At 34.5% G+C, this 17,189-nt stretch overlaps 1 protein-coding gene across 1 annotated transcript; it reads left to right on the top strand.

The window, feature by feature from the left end:
* Positions 1–1,077: 1,077 nt before the first annotated feature.
* On the top strand, positions 1,078–12,797 carry LOC132199006 (hemocyte protein-glutamine gamma-glutamyltransferase-like). The gene is made up of 15 exons (XM_059623378.1): positions 1,078–1,150; positions 2,770–2,859; positions 3,101–3,319; positions 3,950–4,086; positions 4,472–4,610; positions 4,664–4,890; positions 5,792–5,966; positions 6,384–6,620; positions 7,229–7,397; positions 7,909–8,006; positions 8,549–8,715; positions 8,798–8,921; positions 9,560–9,720; positions 10,142–10,278; positions 10,333–12,797. The coding sequence occupies exons 2-15, from the start codon at positions 2,772–2,774 to the stop codon at positions 10,475–10,477; spliced, it is 2,223 nt and encodes a 740-aa protein (XP_059479361.1). The 5' UTR covers positions 1,078–1,150; positions 2,770–2,771; the 3' UTR covers positions 10,478–12,797.
* Positions 12,798–17,189: the final 4,392 nt, after the last annotated feature.

The raw sequence follows: 17,189 nt of genomic DNA, 5'->3' as shown, positions 1-17,189 counted from the left end.
TACCCGAGGATGGTTTTTAGGGTGGCACAAGAAAGTGAACTCCGAATCCACGACCCGAGCTGGAGGAAGCAGAAAGGACGAGGAGCGAATGTGTCGCATTATTTATACACAAAAGGGCATATCTGCGTACTATCTGGCGTATATAAAGTGACTGCGAACCGCCGCCTGTGTAAAATATACCGCCAGCCAGATCTTTTTCTCTTTAACGCGTAAATCACGCCGACTTTGCCCGTCGAGCTTTCTCCGCAGCTTTGCCTCTCCAGGTCGCACACTTTCTCGCAGCAGGATCCGCAGAAATTAGATCCGCGATTCTCGGACCATTACTTTTGATTGTGCGCCCCCCTGGAAGAAGAAGAAGAAGTAATGCTCCTCGCTGCGTTATTAATTAAAATCTCAGCAGCAGCGTGTGAAATGCGTTCGGAGCAGGTGTGGTCTGTGGCGAACGTTAATAGCAGAAACCGCGGCTTTAGAACAAAGTTAGCCAAAGCTTTGTTTCATCCCTTCAAAAGTTTTAGGTTGAAAAATATCAAATGAATTTGATTGGAACTCAAAGCTATGCTTACTCGTTGGTTAGTGAATAATTCAAAAGAGCTACATAAAAATAAATTTGAAGATTTAGCGTTCAAAATGACAAAAAACTGCACAAAAAAAAAATATCTCAATTTTGCTAAACGGTTCAAACCGCTGGCAAATATTCATTATTTATTAATTTTTTAAAATTTTTAAAAGCCAGAAAAGTAAAACTGACACTTGGTAGTCTATATTAGCCAAAGCAAATACAAAAATAATAAAGATATAAGATATAAATAAATTCAAATAAATTTTTGGAGGAAGATTTGTTATATTTAATTTTTTACAGTGTTAATTAAATTTTATTCCAAATTCATAAATAAAAATAAACTTCTTTCAGTAAAATACGTCACTCTTGTGGTGTTTTTATCGCGCAATTTCCTCTGGCATGAACTACTTTTTCTTCACCACAATGATTTTAGCTTGATTGAGTCCCAGGCCGGATATTTCTAGATATGGCGACCGCATTTACGCTCAACGAAAGCATTTTAATCTACTATTAAAAACCCCACGTTATAAATTCAGACAGGCCAGTTGTACTTAGACTTTTTGTCGAAGAGGAGAACATAATAAGCGGAAGGTAAGAAAATTAACAATTTTCGCTTCGGGCCGTTCATCATCGAAGGGGAAAGATCGCGTTCAGATTAGAACCCACTTCAATACAGCAGCTCACGTCGTAAATTAAGCGAATAAAAATAATTTATACTTGTTCATTGCAAGAGGACGTTCGATATTGGGCCGCTATTTTTTAAGCCTGGAAATTTTTATTGGCGCCGTATATCACTTTTATGTGTCAATTTTTATTGCGGTCCCGCGCGCCGTGCTTCATATAATAACAAGGCAGCCGCACACAGGCATTATTTATGCTTCGTGATAGAGACGTCCTCCGTCCGTCCATGTGACGGCTGAAGCTTCACCCCCACGTGATTTACGCTGATCTAAATAACAACATCTCTAACCCAATCCGCTCTTTGAGCGCCTGCTTTTTTGGATTTTATTGGAAACTGGTCAAAAGCACGACACCCAATCTCTGCTGGGAAATTTATTTGCGACTTAATTAGTGTTGTCAGTTGATACTTGGCCAGCCAATATTAAAAAAATACTTCTGACAAAGAACACTGAAATAATATTTTGTGTTTTGAAAGAAAAGCAATGAAAATAAATAATGAGGTTTAGTTTGCTTTGTTACAAAAAAATAATCTTTATAATTCGTGGCAAAATTGCAAAAATTGTCACAGGTATTTCTGCATTTCCTTATCTTATTAAATGCTGTTTAAATAATAATAAATAAATAAAAATTATCCAAAATAAAAGATTAAGAGCTTGAATGCTCACGCCACTTTTTTTAGTTTTGGAAGCGGTGAAATTCGCAAATGAAATGAAAACGTTCCATTAAAATTTCTATGTTTGAAAGGAAATAGTTTTTATCATTTGTATAATATTTGATTTTAAGATTTTAATTCATTTTTTTTAAGGCTAGAATGCAATGGAATGAAAAAAAATTAAAATAAAATATTTTTATGTAAATTATTATTTTTAATTACTATTTGCAATTATTTGCACGTCATTTTCTCGAAATCAATTTTAAATTGATCAATTGTCAGCTTATTTAATTTCAATAGCTCATGAATTAGGGTTTTAACTTGCAACCGAAACTAGTATAGCATGGATATTATATTATTCTCATCTTAACCGAGGAAGCCTTATTTCATTTCATCATTTACGATTCTATTTCGATCAAATTTTGGTCACGTGTTTAAATTGAAATAAAGCCCGCTGACATCATCAGAGGAAAAAGAGTTATTTGATAGCGCAGGAGGCGTCCAAATTATTCTTCAAAAGCAAATAATTAATTTTAAAAGATTTTTTGTATCATAAAAATGGTGTGAAATTTGGTTAATTGATGCTTCCAATTATATTCTCCAAATTAATAGATTTTGATAATTTTCGCGGTTGTAACACTTTAATTTCAAAATATTTTACTAAATAGTTAATTTTCATTTATAAATATTATTTGAATCTGCCATTAATAGTGGAAAATACGAAATATTAACACATATGCAGCGCATTAAGTTTTGTTTAACTAAATAAATGCGAATTCAGGCTAATTTTATAGGAATGAAAGCGTTTCAGCTATCATAAGCAACGGAAATTGCCAATGAAGAATGAAACACTATTTTTAATTACATCATTTTTTAGCAATGCCAGGAGAGACAGCATGGAGCAGGGTGAGCGTGAGCCCCGAACCACCAGAGGACGACACCGGCTCTTATTCACCAGCCTATTTCAGTATGTACAATCGTGAAATCGTTATAACTTTTACTATCCACCACGCGCAATTATCGCCGCCAGTTTCGCGCGCTCATTAGCCGCCAGCCGTGTGTGTACAATGAAATGCTTTGATCAAACACACAAACGGAGGAACCCTTTGTCGCCGCGCGTCGTTAGCGATAATTGGACGAACCGCGAGCGCAACCCGTCACTAGTCAAAAACCAAAAATTCCTCCCGTGTGATGATAATTTTTTTCAGACGCGCCCTTTGTTCCCGCGGCCCTGACCGTGAAATCGGTTTCACTGGAGGCGCTGCAAAATGCGTCCGCGCATCAGACCCGCCGATTTGAGCTGGTCAGGATGGCCAGGCCCACGCCTATCTTCAGAAGGGCCCAGCATTTTGATGTGATCGTCAAGTTCAAGGAGAACAGAGCTTTCGACTTGGAAAAGGACGCCCTGAGACTCGTCTTCAGCATTGGTAACAATTTTAATTTAAATGCAATGTAAAATTTAATGAATTTAACGATAGGAATTAAGAACAAGCTTTTGTCAAATATAATTGAATACAATTTTACAAAAAATTAATATATAATATATTATACCAAACATTAATTTAGCTTACATTTTTATAATGAAATAATTACAAAAAATATTTAAAACAAATTATTATAGACATTATAAAAATTAAGGCAAAATATTTTAATAAGTTTTTATAATTTGAATAACAATCTATTAAAAGACTTTAACTTATTTTAATTTTCCAGTTTTTGTAATGCAACGTTGAACACCTTAAATTAAATCTTTAGAAAAAAAAATCATAAAATTTTTAATTTATTAAATTATGTTGCTCTCGCTAGAGGTGATGTTTGTGTTATTTTTGAAACCAACAAGTAAATACACGCACCTAACTTGAGTTGGCAAGAGATTGAAACATATTATTGAAAAAATCTTACTCGGAGCTCCTAGCCAAAGTTTGCTCCGCAACCTGTTCAGCAATCTTGTATAACAGGTTGCCTATGTTGTGCATCCTTCAGTACAGACTGGAGCAAGTTTATTGGCTTCTGAAAAGAACCCTCGCAAGATTTTATCCCCGTTTTCGGCCCAACAGGGAGAAATCCGAACCCTCTAAAGGGCACCCAGGGCCTAGTGAGCATTTTGAACGACGCCTCCGAGTGCTGGCCGCCTCATGATGGCCGATGGTATGGCCGGTTGCAGAGCTCCAGTGAAACGGAAACTAAACTGGAGGTAAAAAGATTCAGATTTTAGTGGTTAACACGGCAGGTTTGATCTTTCTTATATCAGATAGAACGGATGGTGTTGAACACTTACAAATTGTATTTAACGAGAAATATCCTACAATAAATTTTTGATATGAATTTTTATATTCTGCAACACAAGAATTCAAAACAAAAGCAAATTAAAATTATACTGAAGATGAAAAAGTGCATTAAATTTTTAGTTCCTTTAATATTTTTATAAAAGAGCTATAATTATTATTATTTACAATTCATTTAATTAATTAACATTGAAAATTACATCGAAAAACAAAGGAATGAGCCAAATTTTTCCACAACAATAATCAAATATTTGAATTTCTGCATAATAAAAATTTCATTTAAAAAAAAATCAGGTGCGAGCTGCTGCAGATGCTCCGGTCGGCGTCTGGTCACTGACAGTGGAAACGGGCGTGAAGGAGGACCCGACCGCCGCACCCAAGGTCTTCGCGCACAACGAACACATCTACTTGCTCTTCAACCCGTGGGTGAAAGGTGCGTGTTTATTTTAAAGCGACGGTCGTCGTAACTGCCCTTTTTGCGCGCAGACGACGCCACTTTCATGGAGAACAAAAGCCTGCTGGACGAGTACGTGCTGACGGACGTGGGCAAAATCTGGATGGGCTCGCGCGACCAGCACCACGGCCGCCAATGGGTTTTCGGCCAGTTCGACAAGGCGGTCCTGCCGGCAGCGATGTATGTGCTGGAAAAGACCAATTTGGACCACGCAAACAGAGGCAACCCGATCCTCCTCTCCAGGGCCATCAGCAAACTGGTATGCAAGCGAATTTTTTTTTTAAATCCTGGGAAAGTAATCAATCATAACAAAAAAACTCAACTAATAACTCTAATGGATTGGAAAAATTACAAATATTAATAATAAATAAATTTGGCACTTGAAAGAAGATAAAAAACAGCAAACACATTAGTCGTGATTTTATAAAGAACGTTTTTTTTCGGAAAAAAAACTATTGCCATGGTATTTTATTCAATTAATAGGAATTTTATTTTATTTGACATTATATATTTTATGTATTACCTAATAAATGAAATAATTGCATTTATAAGTATCTGGTTTAATAAGAGAGGTGCTATAATAATTTGTTTTCAACCATTGAAAACTATTAACTCGACCTTTGACATTTTTTACAGATTTAATTTAATTTTTGAATTAATTACTATCACCATTAGTTCAATTGTCAATCCAAACAACATCAAATAATGCATCATAATAATAAATTAAAAATGTACTGGGTTTCAAAATACGAAAGAAATAAATATGAAAATTGCCTTGTCCCGCACAAATCTCGTGAAAATAAAACCTGATGTTTTACAACCTGATATGAGCAGTGCATTAAAATTTGGATGATGGTGACTAATGACGTATAATTACCGGTACTCGCGGAAAAATAAGGCTTGCGTATCAAAAATCTTCGTTGTGAATGCAAATTTTTACGATGCCTGCTTTTCTTCGCTGGTGGCTTTTACGGCTGGCGGGTGTAAAGACGCTCGCACTTTATTGCTGCTCTCACTGCAGATAAAAACTCGTCCAGAGATTGCGCGAGCGAGAAAGCAGAGCGCAAATGTATGCAAACATTATCGGCGAGCGAGGCTCTAATTAGCTCTTCTTGAATTCAATTTGCATTCAAAGCGGAAGTGTCGTTAATTGCTTCTAGGTGAATTCAAATGACGACGCCGGAGTGCTGGTCGGAAATTGGTCGGGCGAATACTCGCTAGGAACTGCTCCGAGTGCTTGGACGGGCTCGGCCAAGATTTTGGAGCAGTATTATTTGACCAGACAACCTGTCAAGTATGGACAATGCTGGGTCTTTGCTGGAGTCACAACGACCAGTGAGTTTTGTTAAAATAAAAATTTTAATTTTGAATAAATTAAAGATAAAAATTGTTAGAATGTATTTTTTTTTAAATTTTATCCAATTAAATTTTAAATCTAACTTAAATTCCCCTCTATTGGATGATAATGTTTATTGAAAAAATTTGTAATTTTACTTCATTCCAAATTTGATTCATGTAAATTAATGAAAACAGTTTTTTATCCATATTTTTAAGAATTCATTTATATAATCATAATTATACGTTTGGAAAATATTTATATGATATTCTAATTTTTTAAAATAAAAATACAAATTGTTGAATTTAAATTAATTAGCTTAGACGAATTAAAATTTTTTTGCAAATAAATTAATTAGAAATTGGATTTAAAATAAATTTTTTTATTAATTAATTCCTTTCTGCTCCACCCATTAGTTTGCAGGGCTCTCGGCCTGCCCTCTAGAGCGGTGACCAATCTCGTTTCTGCCCACGATTCAAACGCCTCGCTGACCGTGGACAAATTCTACGACATCAACTCGCGTCCGATGGAAAACGGCGACTCCATCTGGAACTTCCACGTTTGGAACGAGGCGTGGATGGCGCGACCCGACCTGCCCAAAGGCTACGGTGGCTGGCAGGCGATCGACGCCACGCCGCAGGAGACCAGCGACGGTGAGTGGGATAAGTGACACCCTGAGTGACGCGCCCATAAAACTTTGTTTATTGCGCCGACGAGAGTCGTCTTAATTACTTTATCCAACTCGATCAAGCTGCGGTCCTGAAATTGTTTGTTTCTTTTTTGGTTCCCACGACCAAAGGAGGGTGTAAAGAAAATGCTTGTATGTGATTTGGTACAGCATAGAATAAGATTATACATTTATGTTGACATGAATTTTTATAATAATAATAATTTTTAAATTTTATTAAAATATATTCTGTTTACAATCGTTACTGTTCTATTTATAAAGTAAATTTAATTTAAAATTATTTTAAATAATTGATATTTTAATTTTTTTCATCAACTTTGATTTTTTAATGAACTATAAATTTTATATTAAATTAAGTAAATTAATGTTTTGAAACTGAGAGTTTACAAGGAAATCTATAATTTCAAAAATATACTCTTTGAGACTTTATTCTAGTTGAATATTAAAGCATTTGCGTTACTTGCTTGTGCATTTTTTCTTTCTTTTAAATTGACGATTGAGATATATTAGATTACAATGACGAAAATACATTTTTACGATTAATTAAAATAACAAATTTGATTGTTTTGATAGGTGTGTACCAGTGCGGCCCAGCCTCTTTGCAGGCCATCAGACAAGGCTCGGTCGGTCTCAAGTACGACGTGCCTTTCCTCATCGCGTCCGTGAACGCAGACGTCATATACTGGAAGTACGACCCGACCTCCGAGATTGGCTATCGCAGGATGAGCGTTTCCACGGCCGAGTGAGTTCAAACTTTCCCACTACAGCCTGTAATCGGAAAATCTACTCCGGCCTATTTGCACTCTCTCGACTCTTCTAAAAAACATACATTTTTCTTCCAAAATGCTTTTGGCAGAGTAAAAATCGAAAGCGTGCTTTATTGCGAGCTCTGCGGGCAGAAAGTACCCTGCCCAAAATAAATAAATTCCGCCTTGATGGTCCTCCATCTTAAGACTTGCGAGCAGTTTTATGGTCTTTCTCATTATGGCGTAGACGTATAAAATAATGTAACGTATTAAAAAAGAAGGAACAATCCCGGCGGGACGGACAAGATACCCTTTCTCTGCTCAGTGAAATAGAAGTGGCCGAGAAATTGGCACACGCACTCACCAGCTCGACCACACATTCTATTCTCTCTCATAAGTAATTTTATTTTGCCGCAAGCTCCCTTTTATTCGGTGGGACGTTTCCATAATTTATAACAAATGGAATTACGAGTGGGACCAAAATACTAGAGAGCTGGTTTTTTGCAGGGTTGGCTTCAAGATTTTGACCAAGAAAGCGAATATGTTTGACCACACTGGACAATCTGACGCGGAGGATATCACGCTGCTCTACAAAGCCAAAGAAGGTGCATTAACTAATTATTCCTTCAAATTTTTTTGATTGGATTATTTTTTTAAATAAGAATCAAACCTAATTAAGATCTTGTTTTTTTTTTTTTAATTTTTATGCATTTTAAATCAATTAATTAATGAAAAGTATTATTTAATTTATATTTTATTTATATTAAAATATTTATAAATAAAATATAAATTCTTTTAAAAATACGCTGTACTTAAGAGCTAAAAATGTAACAAAAATTTACAGTTATTTTGTATTGATAATTGAAAGTAAATTATAATTTCTATTTACAATCATGAGTTGACCCAAGCAAAATAATTTAATTTCATATAATATTATCCATTTACAAATCATTGAATATCTTTGATAAATTAAAGCAAATATTGAAATTTCTCTACAATTTGCGACTGACATTGTCGGTCTAATCAATTTGTCAAAAGTGCATTTAACAAATCGGATTGCACAATTGGTTTCCGCTTTATCTTGGATTCTCTGACTCGCTTACTTTGAAATTTGCAATTAACTTACTAATTTTGTTCACACTAATAGGATCGCAAATGGAACGCAGCGCCATGTACAACGCGGCCAGGGGCTCCAAGAACGCGCAGCGCTACTTGCTGCAGCCAGGCGAGGCCAGAGAGGACATCAAATTCACACTGAGTGACCTGGAAAAGGTTAACGTGGGTGAAAACTTCCCCATCGAAGTCAATATCAAAGTATGCATCTCTATATCCTGCCGCAGAGATGCGACGGACGGGATAACAAGCGTAATAATGCTAATGCAATTTGATCGCGCAGAATGAAGTGGACGACGTAAGAACTTTGGACGTGATTCTCTCGGCCAGCAGCGTCTACTATAATGGAGTCGAGGCTAATCTGATCAAGAAGGCCGCTGGCAAGTTCAAAATCAGGCCAGGAGGAAGTAAGTACTAACAGAGTTACTCAGCACGCTTCATTTGAAAGAAATGCTTCAGATACAATCGATGAAAATTGAGTTTTAAATTAAGATTTCTATTAAAATTTACTTGATATCAAGGAGAAATTTTACATTTAACGAGATCAGACCTTCTATCGTTTTGTGGGATGAATGGAACAGTAAAATTAAATTGGTCTTGCTGGTTAATTTTTTTCCGAGCTCGGCTTTCCAAATTATTCACAGTAAAATTTAAATAAAAAAATGCACTGGATATAATTTCACTGCTGGCTTGATATTTCATTTTTTTTTCATCAGTTAGAGAAAACCTAGAATATCGACAATGAATTTTTTTTATAATGTATCAATTCTAGACAAAACTTTCTTCTATAGTTTAAAATGATCTTTAAAGTCCACTTAAATTTTGATTATTTCCTTTTTCAAACCAAATTAAATAAATAAATTAATTAATTTTGTAAGTATGCAACCTGCTCGACGTTCCTGCAGAGCAGGTTGCAGCAGCAAAATATAGCAAAACCTCTACGATGATAAATTCAAATTTTGTGAGAACGTTTCCCACCCCTGGGGTAGTTGCAAACTTCCTCGATAGGGGTGCATTGTACAAGGGGGTCTATTTTTGCGCACAGAAGACACGCTGCGCCTGGCGGTGACACCTGAGGAGTATCTGCCGAAGCTGGTCGAGTACGGAATGATGAAGATTTTCGCCGTGGCCACCGTTTTGGAGACAAAGCAAACGTGGGCCGCCGAAGACGACTTCCAAATCGTAAAACCGAAAATTGCCATCAAGGTAAATAAGTGATTTATCAATATTTATTTTATTTTTCATCAAAATATAGAGAGTTGTGTTCCAAACATTCCTGATGGATTTTTTGAGTCGTTTTATCGTTTCCTGAAAAAAGTTTCTTACTAATATCCACTAAAAATAAAGGTCTAAAATATCTTAAACTACCCATCCACATCAAGGAAATTAGAATTTAAATACAAATACCATTAAGCCTATTGTGAAATTCTTCATAAAATTTAATCAAATCATTTGATAAATATAATATAATAAAATAAATTGTTTTGAGAAAATATTAAAGTACTAAACACGAAGCAAGAATTAATTGTGAAAAAAATTATTTTAATTGTATATAGAGAAATTTATGTAGATTTCCCAAATATATGGACACGTTTTACATTTTTCTATATTATCCATTCACCCTCAGGTCCCAGACGGCGTTACAGCAAAAAAGGTGTCCTCGATTGAGTTCTCTGTGAAAAACCCCTTGAAAACCACTTTGCATAACTGCAAGTTGCAATACGAGGGTCCGCACGTGCTCACCCCAAACGTGACGCTCAGCATGTAAGGCATTGATTTCTTCATCAGCTCATCATTTTTCACAATGACAATTTTCAGGGCTGACATTGGTCCCGAAACGGAAATAACAGTCAAAGGCGACGTGACTCCTATTCGCAAGGGAAAGTTCCCGCTTGTTGCGGTTTTTACCTCTGACGAGTTGGTCGACATCACCGGCTCAGCAACCGTAGACGTTACACCATGAGTTGCTTGATTTATGACACATAATGATTGTTCCAATTAAACTTTTAAGTTTTGCATTTTTAAAATATCATTATCTACCGCCATTTGTTTTCTATTGTTGTTTTCTTGCATAGCAATATTAAAATAAAACAATTCAAAGTTTTTGAAAGTGATAGTTAATTAAAAAAAATTAAGAAGATTTTTGTGGATTTATAAAACATAAATTCTTCCGCAACCCAGCCAGTCCTCATCCACTAACATTCTCCTATCATTCTTTAGTGGATTGAACTGGCGATAGAAGAAACCACTAACAATCTTCTAAAAATCTGCTATCGATAGAAGATCGCATCCACTATAAAGAATTTTAATGGATTATTTTATAGAAAATTTCTTAATGGTGCTCTTCTGCTATCAATTTCTTAGTGGTTTTCTTCGTGGATTTTTAGTGGAATTGACTGATACTGGATTTGGCACTCTAACAAAAAACCCACTGATGTCAGCAGTAACTCGCACGCGCATAACTTTTATAAATCTAGAATTTCCAAAACACATCAAAACTATCCTAAATAAGATAAAAAGCTGAAATAAAAAAAATTCGTTTTGTTTTGATATTAAATATTAAATATATTAAACAAGTTCCTGGGAACTTGTTTTAGTTCCCGGGAACTTGTTTTAGTTGAAAAACTTGCAGAATGAAAATGATTTGAAATTCAAATTAAAAAAATAGATGTTTAAACATAATAAAAAATTTTGAAATATCTTTGTTAGCATTAAAAGCTTTTATTTTGAAGCATTTAGCACTAGCAGATAATTTCCTCGGAAATTGGCTGGACTTGTAATCAAATAATGATAAATTTTTTTTTTAATATAGTTCCCGGGAACTAAAATAACTAAATATTTTTAAATTTAAATTGTTATAAAATAATAAATTAAAGCTCTCAATTGGTACAAAACATTTTATGAAATTTATATGGTTGGCATTTCATTTATTTATAAGCAAGTTTATATTAGTCTGAATATTAAAGAATTCATTATTATTTGTAAGATTGTTGCCAAATATAAAATAACACATAATTTCAAATAAATTTTTTTTGTTCTTTTATTAAAAAAGAACCTATACAGTAAATTTTTTTCAATTAAATAATTTTCTACACTCCCAATCAGAATAAAAGGCAATCACAAAATAAAAATTAATAAAAATGTTTGATTATGGCAAGGATAAAACTTTCGGAAGTTAAACCATCTAAAAAAGCAATTTTGCTTGAAGAAATCGTCCCTTTGATGAGCAATGTTATTTTCCGGTTTGCATATTTATGAGGGTGAAAGTATTTCCCCGTGGGCTTTATTGTTCTTTCACAGTAAAAATAAATCACCACCGGCATTTACCGCTGGAATGTCACGTTTGCAAATTGCGCTTTCACATGCCAAGGCTGAATTCCACCGTAAATTGAAAATAAGACAATTTTAATGTTCACCGCGTGTTATCGTTTTATGGATTAAATTGATAATATGCAGTGAGCGGAGAGTGATTTTTCCACAACGGGGCATAAAAAAAGCTGAATACACACTGCCAAAAGAAAGTTTTAACGACGTGAACGTGCCAGTCCCAGATCTTCTTTCTTTCTCCAAACTCTTGTTTATCACTCCACTCTTTCAAAACAAGAAAAAAAAGGTCCAAAAGAAACTTTGCTCCATAATTCTCCTTAGTTTGACGTAACAGTTAAAAATAAACACAATCGGGTTACAAGCAATGATTTTTACAATATTAATAAATTTGCTATGCTGTCAAAATCTGCAAAAATAATAAATTTATCACTTAGAATTTGGAATTTTTTTTTTTTGATGAAAAAACGTTGAACTTGAGTGGAATAAAGACAGCTTGGCGCGCATTTCTCTTTTCCACGCCATTTAAGCAGCTCGCCGTGCGATCATAACACGAATTACGTTTGCCACAACACGTAAGCCTTTGTGCACCACTCTCGTCTCAACGCTTTTTGCGCCGAGCCATTACCGATTCTCATGTTCACTCGCATTGAAATCAGCTACACTTTTGTTATTGCTGTTGTTGCCGGCACGAAATGCCAAAGAGAAAAGAGATGTTCTGCGTGGGTTTGCGATTTTCCACCGTTAATCATCACTGCGCCTCGCGTGAATTATAATTCATTAGCAACAAAAAGGGCTGGATTTGTAAAACACGCACGCTGAGAATTAATTCAACCATTCCAATTATTTATGTACGAGGAACTACGTTTTGAGTTATGGATTATGGAAAAATACAATAATTGTAATTATTACAATCTCTTTTTTTATTATAGTTTTACATGAATTTGATAGTAATTAAGGCTATTATTTATTTCTATTAATTAAAAAAATTACATTTGATTTGTTATTAATATAGAGTAAACATGTATAAATTAAAATAACTAAAATTAATTGTAACAATTTAAAACTAGAAATTAAATAAATGAATTAATAATAAAAATTTTATTTTTAATTTTTAAATATTATTTACTTTAGACTTGATTGACTTGATTTAAACAGTGATAAAATTATTAATAATTGTAAATATAAACAAAATTCACATTATTATTACTACTACAAAATATTGTGGATTATCAATTTTATAGAAAAAATGTTGTAAGTAAGATTATTTTTCTGTATCTATTCCCCTGTCAGTAATTCCATCCTCAAGTGCTATGGGGCAAAATTGCCATTTAAAAAGGAAATAAAATATATTTATATCTATCGATCAATTAAGCGAATAACACACACTTTGTCAAAAAGTTATCAAACATCTTGGAAAATATCTAACTTGTTGCTATTCAGTTTGCTGATTGCCATGTTTAAAATTCATTGCAGCTAAGCTGCCCTTAGCTGAAAGTTTTTTTTTGCGAGGGATTTCAATTTGCATGTAAATTTGGCGACAGAACACCAACAATCACTATCGACCTCGCGGCGAGCCCCTCCCGGAGCATCTAGGGGAAATGTGCGGACAGACACTTTGGGCCTCGTAAATAAATCACTTTATCTCTCCACCATTCATTCCATCTGAGGCCGCAAAAACCTCATTGCTGGGAGGCGTCGAGAGATGATTTCAGCGCCTTCTTCTTTCTTTCTTTCTTCATCTGGCAGAATTCGTCTTTGTCACTCGGCTGCACCAAGTATTAAATTTTGCGCCGCAACTTACAAAGAAGGGCAACTCTCGCCAGCGGCCTTCCCGCCATAAACTCCCCGTCTCTTTATCTCGCGGCTGCTTTTCGTTGTTTGTACATACGTTGGGCGCAAAATCCGAGGACGCGAGCTTTATTCACTTCATTTGGCTGCGAAACGCGCCCTTTGAAGTAATGATGATTAAATGTCAGACCTTAAGCGCGAGACCAACAATAAAACACGGGATTAGCCGCGAGTTCTGAATTAAGCGTCGTGGCCCTTTTTGTCTCTGTTTTTTCTTGCTTCAGGAAAAACACGACAGCGTTTTATTACGGCTTCAGGCGAGATGCTTTTCACCTTATTTTCTTATTGCTGAAATTCAGTTTTTTGTCTCAAAAAAGATTTATTTTAAAAACATTAAATAAGCAAATAAGAGATAAGAGTATTTTATTTCTTTTGAAAATAATTTATTCCTCTCTTCCAATCTATTGCAAATTTAGTTCTGCATTTTAACTTGAAGGATTGAAATTATCCGAGCAAAAGTTCAAAAGAGAAAAGAAACAACAGATGTACAAATTTTCTTTTCATCAACATAAAAAATAATAATTTACAAGATATATTCATTTGACGAATTTTATTTTGTACCAATACAAAGAAAAAAGAACGGGTTATTCAGGGGTTATTGAAGTGAATTTAATTTGCAAATTGGTTAATTCTTTGTTTATAATGAAAATGAAATATTTTGATCATGATTATTTTTCATACTTTTTTGTGTTCTTTACTTAAGTTTCAATAATAGAAAATTTGATTTAATGTGAAATTATTAACTAATAATATTAATTTTTAGTCTCAAAAGGCGTATTGATTATAAATTGAAATGTAGCAATCACAGAATTCAAAATGAGAAAATTATTAAATTGAGCCAAAGGCAACGAGATTATCAGGAAAATGACGCAACGTAGAATTAAAATAAAATATGTTCAGCGAGACAAACACACAAACGTTCAATTAAACATAAAATCAAAAGCTCAGAACAAAAATCATTACTACTTATAATTTTAACCCATTGATATTTTTATAAAGTTAAAGGTCACTAATTACACATTTTTTTTTCTTTTTGAAGGACGGTCACACTGAAAATGTTGCATTTGTTGAACATACAATTTGCATGAGGATAAAAGTCAGTGGACCGAAAAGCGGCGAGAGTTTGATGAGCACAGTCGTAAAGCACTTGTGGCTAAAAAGCACGTGGGCAGTCGCTCTTGCCGCGAAAACAAACACACGCAATAGAAGTAAAGTGCCGGTGGAAGAAAAAAAAAATAACACAAAGTCGGCAGCGGTAGGAGAGCGCAAAAGAGAGCTATTTCCACCGCGCACGTAAATCGGTGAAGAGCAAGATTGTTTGCTATGGAAACATCGCAAAATAGCCTCTCTGCACATGAAAGTAGTACTACGTGGGATTTGTATACTGCATGACGAAAATAAAAAATCATATTGACAATATTCTGACGGATCTTTACAAATTTAAGCTTAATTTAAAAAATTTTAAACGTTAAGAAAGTAAACTGTAAATTTTAGTCCAAAAAATAGTTTCCCATACAATCTAAGTCCCATCATGATCGCAGATTGAATGTGAAATTTTTATTTCTGAAAATTCTGACCTTTTTATTGAAGGTGATTTTTATGGTGAAAAAATATAACAAGCAATTGACGTTTAATCTTGTTTGTGGGCTGTGTGGTTAATAAAAAAGCAACCGGAGCTCGTCTTCTCTTCTTTGCCGCAAATGAGCTGCAGTTGAAGGATCAAGAAAGTTGATTATCGAGCAAAGTGCTTTCCTGTGTATCGGTCGGCTGAAGGGAATTGGAGGATTAACGGCAGCCTCAATGGCGTCGAATGTTGGTGTGTTTGTGCGGTTTTGGGATTTTACGCCGCTCGTTTGGTTCAAGTTTAGGCAAAATGTTCAACAAAAGCCGCACTGCAATCGAGGAAAAAATATGAGCTTAAATGCTTCACTGCGGTTTTCATTGATCCAACTAAGTTTGACGGCGTCGTCAGCATCCAATTTCCAACTAATTCTTTTGCTACAAAAACAAAAGTAAATCTGATTCGGCTTCAGGGAACTAGTTTTTTTACCCTACCATTGCTACCTGAATAAACAGAGACGAAAATTTATTTTCATAAATGTATATATTTTTAGCTAAAAAATTCTTTATTTATAGTAAAAATTTATCTCAATTCGGAAAATTGACTTTCAAAAGACAATAATTTTTTTTTATTATTTATTAGTATTTTTTCATTTTAAATATTATACCTTATTTTAAAACAAAATATTATAAAAAGTTATTTGTGTAATGGTTTTTTTTCTTTATTGTTGTTAACTTTTAAATAAAACACTTGTGAAAAACAATGAAATAAAATTAATGAATAATTTTAATTCAAAGGACAATTTCAATCGATGTTAGCATTAAATCAACTGTATGCATAAACAATTAATACATAATAATAATATTGATTATCTACTGATTGACTTGGAAAACTGTTTCGCTATGTAGCCTTTAATTAGCCTTCAAAATCAGTGTGAAATATATATTAGCTTAATTTTGTTACTTTTAATTGAAATCGGTGATTTTAAATTGCGTCGTTTTAATTTCCGAAAGCTTTTTTCCCATAATAAGGCAGGGAATATGTCGTTACAAAAAGTAATTATTTGGAGAAATTAAAAATGTAATGAAAATTTTATTTTCAAACCACGTTGCATAAGTAATAAAATTCATTATTTTTATCCGAAATCGAGCGCACATACCAGACCCCTCGTAAATAAAATAAATAAGTTATAATGCATTCCTGTCTATTTACTTTCTGTTAAAATGGCTTCATTATGTATGCAAATATGTGCTTAAAAAAGCAAACTCGTTGAGTTGTTCATCATTTTGATTACATTTAAATGTGTGGGAACTTGCAGCCTGTCGATTGATTTCATTAATTCATTAAGTACAGGTTTTAAAATCACAAAAAATTCGTGGAAAATATTTTCATGTTTTTCATTTTGTAATTATAATTATAGCTTGCATACAAAATTAAATTTCAACGAAAGAAAATAAAAATACGTACAAAAAAAAAAATAAGAGAATATTTTTTAATTCTCTTTGGCGTTGGAAGAATACGTGCCATTCCTTTCTGCTTGTTGTTTGCTTTTTACAGTGCAAAAAGGAATATAAATTCTAATTAAGTTTTTTGCACTTCGGAAAGCAGGGCAGCGAGCGTCACGCAGGCCCACATAATAAATTCCTGGCCTTTGAAAAGCGACGGACGGCCAACTCTCTCATAAAAGCGACGGTGTCATCCGTCGTCGGCGGCGGAACACAAGGCCAGCGTCAAAAGACCATCCGGATCTCCATCATCCCCCTCGCATTCCCGGCTGCCAGCGGCACGCGCGAAACAAGCCCTGCCGAGCGTAATTATACGACCAGAGATCTGTGTGTGCGAAGAAGAAGCTTCCGGACGCATGCGTCTGATGGTCGGCGGCGGCCGTACTTGAGCGCCGGCCCGCCAGCCAACGGCCCACAACCCTCCGTCTGCTCGG

Source organism: Neocloeon triangulifer, unplaced genomic scaffold (assembly GCF_031216515.1).
Source record: "Neocloeon triangulifer isolate White Clay Creek 2 clone unplaced genomic scaffold, ASM3121651v1 ptg000013l, whole genome shotgun sequence".
NCBI lineage: Eukaryota > Metazoa > Arthropoda > Insecta > Ephemeroptera > Baetidae > Neocloeon > Neocloeon triangulifer.
Note: the sequence above shows the minus strand (reverse complement) of the source record. Positions and strands in the feature narration are given on the sequence as shown.

What these genes read in the sequence shown, in the direction of transcription:
- LOC132199006 (XM_059623378.1), top strand. Translation starts at nt 2,772, where the DNA reads ATGCCAGGAGAGACAGCATGGAGCAGGGTGAGCGTGAGCCCCGAACCA. An exon ending in AAACGGAAACTAAACTGGAG is followed by an intron (nt 4,087 to 4,471) that starts GTAAAAAGATTC and finishes AAAAAAAATCAG; the next exon opens with GTGCGAGCTGCTGCAGATGC. An exon ending in CCAGGGCCATCAGCAAACTG is followed by an intron (nt 4,891 to 5,791) that starts GTATGCAAGCGA and finishes AATTGCTTCTAG; the next exon opens with GTGAATTCAAATGACGACGC.